This window comes from Salvelinus namaycush, chromosome 7 (assembly GCF_016432855.1).
Source record: "Salvelinus namaycush isolate Seneca chromosome 7, SaNama_1.0, whole genome shotgun sequence".
NCBI classification, from domain to species: Eukaryota; Metazoa; Chordata; class Actinopteri; order Salmoniformes; family Salmonidae; genus Salvelinus; species Salvelinus namaycush.
In genome coordinates this window covers 54091665-54101433 of record NC_052313.1, presented here as the reverse complement: position 1 = coordinate 54101433, position 9769 = coordinate 54091665, and the positions used below count along the sequence as shown (strand labels likewise).

The following is a 9769-nucleotide window of genomic DNA, read 5'->3' as shown; positions in this document are numbered from 1 at the left end:
GATAAGAGATGAAACCACAAAGACCCATTTGCAAAGCCGCATTTTATTCCAAAGCATTATAAAGTTGATATATATATATATATATATATATTGCTGAACAATTGTTTTTAAAACAGAAAAATATCTCACCCATAAAGTTTGACAGTGCAGATCATGAGTAGGTGAAGGTCAGTATGACAGAGCCAACAGTGCTGCTACGCATCAAAGTGGCCTGTAGTGTTGTGTTTGGCCCAGCAGAGGGAGCTAGGGGTATTTTACTCGGGTCCATTTGAAACACCAACAGTTTGTACTGTGACAGTCTATACCTTGAGTTGACATGTTTGAAGAGCAGGGTAGCACCTTTGGTTGATGACAGGGTTACATTCATTGGTAATAACAGTTAAAGAGATGTCCCAGCAGAGCTCTGACAATCTATAGAATTAGCAGTGAAACTGCGTCTGGTTCTCCACCAATCTCTTACACATCTTCTTGTTCCTCCTTTTATTTCATCCTTTCAGTGCATTAAATGTTCTCTTCACCATCATGACACGTTGGTCCAGGGAGTCCCTGGCCAAAGCCTTCTTCTAAAGTTCAGTCATAAGACCTTTCAGTTGTGTTTCAAAGCACAGTGTTGATCATGCAGTAAGAAGGGCACGAATACATTTGAACATTTTATTTAATGTATGATGGAAAGGGTTAGTGAGGATGTATGTATGTACAGTAGGACTTCCTGGATGTAACTGTGAGTCGTTCTAGTTGTGTGTTGGGAGGATGTCTCTGCATGCAGAACGATGGATGTATTGCTAATGAAACAGTATTAATGATGAAGTGTGTACTGCATGTGTATGAATGACATGTCAACTTCACTTCCTCAGCAAGGGAAATGAAGACCCCCTTCACTTCCTCCTCCATCAATCCTCTGTGTGTGTGTGTACAGTATGTGCATGACATGTCCACCTCTTCCTCATCCTTCTCGGCAGTCTACATAGTTTCCTTTGATCCAGTAGCAGATCTGGGCGTATTTCAGAGGCGTCACCCTCACCGCCACGTTAAACTCCTGGGACGCCCCGTCTCGATCCACCCACTGGTGCCCTGAGAACACCCCGATCACCTTCCTCTCCCAGCGCCGCCTCCTCCGGTCCCACATACGAGCGTAGATCCCCGAGCCGCTGGCCCCGGGCTGGGCATCACAATGCTGGTAGAGAAGGTCCGGCGTCTCCTCTCCAGCCCGGCAGAACCGGTAGACCAGCTGGCCCGGCCGGTCGTTGTCATAGCCGGAGAACTGGACCCTGCGCCCGGGCAGTTGCTTCGCCGGTGGGGAGACGCCCAGCTTCATGTGGCGTCTTTTGTGGGCCTTCTTGAGCTCTAATAAGGCGTAGTCGTAGTCCATTCCGATGTCGTTGCCGTTGCCCTTGATCCAGCCTTTGGGCACGTGGGTGCGCTTGGCACGAATCCACTGGAACTTCATCTTATCCGGGGGTGACGGATGGGCGATGGATGCATTGGTGGCAGAGGCAGGATTGGGAGAGTCACGCTGCTTTGGCTTCAGGAAACCCACCCGGAGCTTTTGCGCCCCTTTCACGTAGTTCTTCCCGTCGTGGACGCAGTGGGCGGCGGTCAGAACGTGCCGGTCGCCCACCAGTGTTCCGGAACACCCGGTGGACAGCTTGACCGCTGCCGAAAATGGGTAGTTCAACAGGAAGTCTTGCCCTACGATGCTGAAACGCCCGTCATGGCCAAAGATCTGACGTTTGCGTCGGGAAGGCAGTGCCGGCGTGGTCTGGGGGCGGGCGGTGTACCCGTAGATCCCCACCGCGGTTTCGGTAAGGCGACCGTTGCTATGGAGCGTCTCGTATGACAGGATGCTACGCAGGTCCCAGTAGCTGGGGGGAAGAGCATTCTTGTGGCATTCTGGGTCACATGGGGAGGTGACGTCCAATCGGGCGTCAGCCTGGAAGTGGGGGGCGGGTCGGTCCTCTGTCACCTGGGGTAAGACCACGGGGACGCGCTGCAGGGGCCATTGGGGCTGGATAGGAGCCACTGGAGGGATGGAGAGGAGGAGGAAGAGGAGGGGAAGGGGGGATGGGATGGAGGGAAAAGAGGCCATGGAGGAGGGAGACCTAGAAGAGGAGAGAGGGAGAGGACAGGTGAGATGTGATGTCACTAAATACCTAGACAGGTGAGATCAAATCAAACTTTATTTGTCAAATGTGTGTAGACCTTACTGTGAAATGCTGACTGACAGGCCCTTAACCAACTATGCAGCTCAAGAACAGTTGAGAAAATATTTACCAAATAAACGAAAGTAAAAATTAACATAACAACCGAGTCAGTGTGCGGGGTACAGGTTAGTTGAGGTGATTTGTACACGTAGGTAGGGGTGGAGTGTGATGTCACTAAATACTACAGGTGAGATGTGGTGAGCTTGTAATACCTAGACAGGTGAGATGTGGTGAGCTAGTAATACCTAGACAGGTGAGATGTGGTGAGCTTGTAATACCTAGACAGGTGAGATGTGGTGAGCTTGTAATACCTAGACAGGTGAGATGTGGTGAGTCAGTAATACCTAGACAGGTGAGATGTGGTGAGCTTGTAATACCTAGACAGGTGAGATGTGGTGAGTCAGTAATACCTAGACAGGTGAGATGTGGTGAGTCAGTAATACCTAGACAGGTGAGATGTGGTGAGTCAGTAATACCTAGACAGGTGAGATGTGGTGAGTCAGTAATACCTAGACAGGTGAGATGTGGTGAGTCAGTAATACCTAGACAGGTGAGATGTGGTGAGCTTGTAATACCTAGACAGGTGAGATGTGGTGAGCTAGTAATACCTAGACAGGTGAGATGTGGTGAGCTTGTAATACCTAGACAGGTGAGATGTGGTGAGCTAGTAATACCTAGACAGGTGAGATGTGGTGAGTCAGTAATACCTAGACAGGTGAGATGTGGTGAACTAGTAATACCTAGACAGGTGAGATGTGGTGAGTCAGTAATACCTAGACAGGTGAGATGTGGTGAGCTTGTAATACCTAGACAGGTGAGATGTGGTGAGCCAGTAATACCTAGACAGGTGAGATGTGGTGAGCTTGTAATACCTAGACAGGTGAGATGTGGTGAACTAGTAATACCTAGACAGGTGAGATGTGGTGAGCTAGTAATACCTAGACAGGTGAGATGTGGTGAGCTTGTAATACCTAGACAGGTGAGATGTGGTGAGCTAGTAATACCTAGACAGGTGAGATGTGGTGAACTAGTAATACCTAGACAGGTGAGATGTGGTGAACTAGTAATACCTAGACAGGTGAGATGTGGTGAGCTAGTAATACCTAGACAGGTGAGATGTGGTGAACTTGTAATACCTAGACAGGTGAGATGTGGTGAGTCAGTAATACCTAGACAGGTGAGATGTGGTGAACTAGTAATACCTAGACAGGTGAGATGTGGTGAGCTAGTAATACCTAGACAGGTGAGATGTGGTGAACTAGTAATACCTAGACAGGTGAGATGTGGTGAGCTAGTAATACCTAGACAGGTGAGATGTGGTGAGCTTGTAATACCTAGACAGGTGAGATGTGGTGAGCTAGTAATACCTAGACAGGTGAGATGTGGTGAGTCAGTAATACCTAGACAGGTGAGATGTGGTGAACTAGTAATACCTAGACAGGTGAGATGTGGTGAGTCAGTAATACCTAGACAGGTGAGATGTGGTGAGCTTGTAATACCTAGACAGGTGAGATGTGGTGAGCCAGTAATACCTAGACAGGTGAGATGTGGTGAGCTTGTAATACCTAGACAGGTGAGATGTGGTGAGCTAGTAATACCTAGACAGGTGAGATGTGGTGAGTCAGTAATACCTAGACAGGTGAGATGTGGTGAACTAGTAATACCTAGACAGGTGAGATGTGGTGAGTCAGTAATACCTAGACAGGTGAGATGTGGTGAGCTAGTAATACCTAGACAGGTGAGATGTGGTGAGCCAGTAATACCTAGACAGGTGAGATGTGGTGAGTCAGTAATACCTAGAGAGGTGAGATGTGGTGAGTCAGTAATACCTAGACAGGTGAGATGTGGTGAGTCAGTAATACCTAGACAGGTGAGATGTGGTGAGCTAGTAATACCTAGACAGGTGAGATGTGGTGAGCCAGTAATACCTAGACAGGTAAGATGTGGTGAGCTAGTAATACCTAGACAGGTGAGATGTGGTGAGCTAGTAATACCTAGACAGGTGAGATGTGGTGAGCCAGTAATACCTAGACAGGTGAGATGTGGTGAGTCAGTAATACCTAGACAGGTGAGATGTGGTGAGTCAGTAATACCTAGACAGGTGAGATGTGGTGAGTCAGTAATACCTAGACAGGTGATATGTGGTGAGTCAGTAATACCTAGACAGGTGAGATGTGGTGAGTCAGTAATACCTAGACAGGTGAGATGTGGTGAGTCAGTAATACCTAGACAGGTGAGATGTGGTGAGTCAGTAATACCTAGACAGGTGAGATGTGGTGAGTCAGTAATACCTAGACAGGTGAGATGTGGTGAACTAGTAATACCTAGACAGGTGAGATGTGGTGAGTCAGTAATACCTAGACAGGTGAGATGTGGTGAGTCAGTAATACCTAGACAGGTGAGATGTGGTGAGTCAGTAATACCTAGACAGGTGAGATGTGGTGAGTCTGTAATACCGAGACAGCTGAGATGTGGTGAGTCAGTAATACCTAGACAGGTGAGATGTGGTGAGCCAGTAATACCTAGACAGGTGAGATGTGGTGAGTCAGTAATACCTAGACAGGTGAGATGTGGTGAGCTAGTAATACCTAGACAGGTGAGATGTGGTGAGCCAGTAATACCTAGACAGGTGAGATGTGGTGAGTCAGTAATACCTAGACAGGTGAGATGTGGTGAGTCAGTAATACCTAGACAGGTGAGATGTGGTGAGTCAGTAATACCTAGACAGGTGAGATGTGGTGAGCCAGTAATATCTAGACAGCTGAGATGTGGTGAGTCAGTAATACCTAGACAGGTGAGATGTGGTGAGCCAAGTAATACCTAGACAGCTGAGATGTGGTGAGTCAGTAATACCTAGACAGCTGAGATGTGGTGAGTCAGTAATACCTAGACAGGTGAGATGTGGTGAGCTAGTAATACCTAGACAGGTGAGATGTGGTGAATCAGTAATACCTAGACAGGTGAGATGTGGTGAGCTAGTAATACCTAGACAGGTGAGATGTGGTGAGCCAGTAATACCTAGACAGGTGAGGTGTGGTGAGTCAGTAATATCTAGACAGCTGAGATGTGGTGAGTCAGTAATACCTAGACAGGTGAGATGTGGTGAGCTAGTAATACCTAGACAGGTGAGATGTGGTGAGTCAGTAATACCTAGACAGGTGAGATGTGGTGAGTCAGTAATACCTAGACAGGTGAGATGTGGTGAGTCAGTAATACCTAGACAGGTGAGATGTGGTGAGTCAGTAATACCTAGACAGGTGAGATGTGGTGAGCCAGTAATACCTAGACAGGTGAGATGTGGTGAGTCAGTAATACCTAGACAGGTGAGATGTGGTGAGTCAGTAATACCTAGACAGGTGAGATGTGGTGAGTCAGTAATACCTAGACAGGTGAGATGTGGTGAGTCAGTAATACCTAGACAGGTGAGATGTGGTGAGTCAGTAATACCTAGACAGGTGAGATGTGGTGAGTCAGTAATACCTAGACAGGTGAGATGTGGTGAGTCAGTAATACCTAGACAGGTGAGATGTGGTGAGTCAGTAATACATCAAGGGTCTTTCAGCTGATAAAACAGACCCTTCTCTCACTGTTACATATGATTTAGTGTTTGCTACTTCTTATACTAGTCATGCTGTCTATAGACACTGTAGTTCTGCTGCAGTGACCAGAGAGACCAGTAGTTCTGCTGCAGTGACCAGAGAGATCTGTAGTTCTGCTGCAGTGACCAGAGAGACCAGTAGTTCTGCTGCAGTGACCAGAGAGATCTGTAGTTCTGCTGCAGTGACCAGAGAGATCTGTAGTTCTGCTGCAGTGACCAGAGAGACCTGTAGTTCTGCTGCAGTGACCAGAAAGATCAGAGCCCTTCTGAATGTGACCGGATGTCTGGACCGTCAGTCACAGCGGCTGGGAAACATTCTCCAACCCAGACCCGGCGAGCCCTGCATCGTATTTTTAGCCACCAGACTGGGGAGGGGGGGAGGGGGTTGTGTGCACAAGGGACTAAGATTTCTGCCTTAGGAATTTGAGCTGTGGTGGAATTCGGCCAAGCAGTTACACAACTTCCACTGTTTTAATATGGCTTAAAAATGTCCTTCCCCTGAGGTTAAAGGTTAGAGGTCAGGTGCTCTCTTCAGCGCAGAGCAACGCTGGAGGAAAGTTCCAGAGGCTGGGAGGGTGAGGATGCTGTGTTCGCTGTGTCAAGTAGGAGGAAACTCTGATTACGTCCCAAATGGCACCCTATTCCCTATATAGTGCACTATTTTTTACCAGTTCTCTATGGGGTTCTGGTCAAAAGTAGTGCACTTCATATTGAATAGGGTACCATTTGGGATGTGCACTCTGTCTCTCAGTTGCCCCCAGTACAGACTGGAAGCAGGGACTGTATAGTAGTCTAGTCTTTCAGTACAGACCGGAAGCAGGGACTGTATAGTAGTCTTTCAGTACAGACCGGAAGCAGGGACTGTATAGTAGTCTTTCAGTACAGACTGGAAGCAGGGACTGTATAGTAGTCTTTCAGTACAGACTGGAAGCAGGGACTGTATAGTAGTCTTTCAGTACAGACCGGAAGCAGGGACTGTATAGTAGTCTTTCAGTACAGACTGGAAGCAGGGACTGTATAGTAGTCTTTCAGTACAGACCGGAAGCAGGGACTGTATAGTAGTCTTTCAGTACAGACCGGAAGCAGGGACTGTATAGTAGTCTTTCAGTACAGACCGGAAGCAGGGACTGTATAGTAGTCTTTCAGTACAGACCGGAAGCAGGGACTGTATAGTAGTCTTTCAGTACAGACTGGAAGCAGGGACTGTATAGTAGTCTTTCAGTACAGACCGGAAGCAGGGACTGTATAGTAGTCTTTCAGTACAGACCGGAAGCAGGGACTGTATAGTAGTCTTTCAGTACAGACCGGAAGCAGGGACTGTATAGTAGTCTTTCAGTACAGACCGGAAGCAGGGACTGTATAGTAGTCTTTCAGTACAGACTGGAAGCAGGGACTGTATAGTAGTCTTTCAGTACAGACTGGAAGCAGGGACTGTATAGTAGTCTTTCAGTACAGACCGGAAGCAGGGACTGTATAGTAGTCTTTCAGTACAGACCGGAAGCAGGGACTGTATAGTAGTCTTTCAGTACAGACTGGAAGCAGGGACTGTATAGTAGTCTTTCAGTACAGACTGGAAGCAGGGACTGTATAGTAGTCTTTCAGTACAGACTGGAAGCTGGGACTGTATAGTAGTCTTTCAGTACAGACTGGAAGCTGGGACTGTATAGTAGTCTTTCAGTACAGACTGGAAGCAGGGACTGTATAGTAGTCTTTCAGTACAGACTGGAAGCAGGGACTGTATAGTAGTCTTTCAGTGCAGACTGGAAGCAGGGACTGTATAGTAGTCTTTCAGTGCAGACTGGAAGCAGGGACTGTATAGTCGTCTTTCAGTGCAGACTGGAAGCAGGGACTGTATAGTAGTCTTTCAGTGCAGACTGGAAGCAGGGACTGTATAGTAGTCTTTCAGTACAGACTGGAAGCAGGGACTGTATAGTAGTCTTTCAGTACAGACTGGAAGCAGGGACTGTATAGTAGTATTTCAGTACAGACTGGAAGCAGGGACTGTATAGTAGTCTTTCAGTGCAGACTGGAAGCAGGGACTGTATAGTAGTCTTTCAGTACAGACCGGAAGCAGGGACTGTATAGTAGTCTTTCAGTACAGACCGGAAGCAGGGACTGTATAGTAGTCTTTCAGTACAGACCGGAAGCAGGGACTGTATAGTAGTCTTTCAGTACAGACCGGAAGCAGGGACTGTATAGTAGTCTTTCAGTACAGACCGGAAGCAGGGACTGTATAGTAGTCTTTCAGTACAGACTGGAAGCAGGGACTGTATAGTAGTCTTTCAGTGCAGACCGGAAGCAGGGACTGTATAGTAGTCTTTCAGTACAGACCGGAAGCAGGGACTGTATAGTAGTCTTTCAGTACAGACCGGAAGCAGGGACTGTATAGTAGTCTTTCAGTACAGACCGGAAGCAGGGACTGTATAGTAGTCTTTCAGTACAGACCGGAAGCAGGGACTGTATAGTAGTCTTTCAGTACAGACCGGAAGCAGGGACTGTATAGTAGTCTTTCAGTACAGACTGGAAGCAGGGACCCTATAGTAGTCTTTCAGTACAGACCGGAAGCAGGGACTGTATAGTAGTATATCATACTGGTTCTATCAACTAGATTTCTCCATAGGAATACAGCAGGCTGTAGGACAGTCTGCAGCAGGGGGGGTGGCTTGTCTGTGGTAAAAATGCTTAGGTTTGTAAAGCACGGTGGTAGGATCAGGCAACCAACCCCTAAAGTGATGGTTCATGAATAAACATGTAATAGCTTCCAATGAATGAAGTCATTCTGAATAAGAAAATGTGTATAAACTATAGCCAACAGTAGCCTACTTGCATCTATCTGTAGGCCTTCATGTCCTGGACAGTAGAATGTCCTGAACCTGTTTTATGAACAAACAAACGGGAAGTACTGGTTAAAACAGTATCTCTTCTCTTCTGATTATCTCTTATCTCCATGACGTCAGCCAATACTTTGGGGATCTTATGTATCGGTTAAATCGGTTAAATAACACGATAAAGAGTGACAATGATCTTTGCACTTTGTTATTTTAACAGATATCAACAAAGTGTCCAAAACACGAACGTTATTGCATTATAAATGTTGATGCAATTATGTTTCAACATCGCTCACATATGCCTATAGATATAAGTTTAAATCCGCTTGGGCATTAATTATTCCAGAACTTCTCAATGAGTCTCGCTCAGATGCTCCCCGTGCTCATTAGCCTACATTGGACGCCTGAATAGGTAATTATATAGGAGTGATGGTGATGAATAATAACCTAGATTACGCAGACATGAAATAATAGGCTATAAAAGGTGAACATCCTTACCCACTGAGCGCTTCTCCCCACTTACGCTTGGTTTGCATTGACAAGTGGCACGCGATGGGGGTCTGGGGAAACTGCGGTTGTTGCTGCTACCGCGCGAACATCAGAGGGGTATCGGTACGATAACGCGGGTGCTGCGAAGGGGTGGAAGTAAAACTAGTCCTTTCAAAAAGTAGATCCTTACATCAGGAGAGAGGAGGTCGACGCTCCTCCATTGGAACAGGCGCTCGCTCGGTGGATTCTAACCGGAGTTTAATGACCACCAGCGAAAGCTACTGTCTCTGCTATAACTGGCTCGGTCACGTGATTGATGATATTTTGCTTGTCATTTGCATGGCAACGATTTAAACGCTGACAAACGATATCAGAGATGAGGAAACTATTTGTTGTTGGTTTATTTATGAACCTTCACCAGTGAACATTCAGTTACAGTATGACCCATGTCATCATCATCATCATCATCAATCATCATAATTCTTTGTACCTGTTAGTGTTTTCCGATTATGATTTTGTGATACTGAATGTGAAGCTGGAGTTCGTGCCCTGCAGTGTTAAAACAATTAGGGTGTGGACTGGAGGAATGGAGAAAGAGAATGAGAGAAGAATAGAGAGAGCAAAGGTGAGGAAGAGTGAAGAATAAGAGGAGC

At 46.7% G+C, this 9769-nt stretch overlaps 1 protein-coding gene across 1 annotated transcript; it reads right to left on the bottom strand.

Moving 5' to 3' along the window:
- Positions 1-22: 22 nt before the first annotated feature.
- Positions 23-9404, bottom strand: LOC120051452 (serine protease 23-like). The gene is made up of 2 exons (XM_038998315.1): positions 9126-9404; positions 23-2099 (listed from the first exon to the last, which is right to left on the bottom strand). The coding sequence occupies exons 1-2, from the start codon at positions 9161-9163 to the stop codon at positions 944-946; spliced, it is 1194 nt and encodes a 397-aa protein (XP_038854243.1). The 5' UTR covers positions 9164-9404; the 3' UTR covers positions 23-943.
- Between the last annotated feature and the right edge of the window lie 365 nt (positions 9405-9769).

Bases quoted from the DNA above. Each gene is read 5' to 3' on its own strand.
- LOC120051452 (XM_038998315.1), bottom strand. From the start codon at position 9,163: ATGCAAACCAAGCGTAAGTGGGGAGAAGCGCTCAGTGG. The intron at 2,100-9,125 runs GTAAGGATGTTC...CTCCTCTTCTAG, and splicing joins TGGGGAGAAGCGCTCAGTGG to GTCTCCCTCCTCCATGGCCT.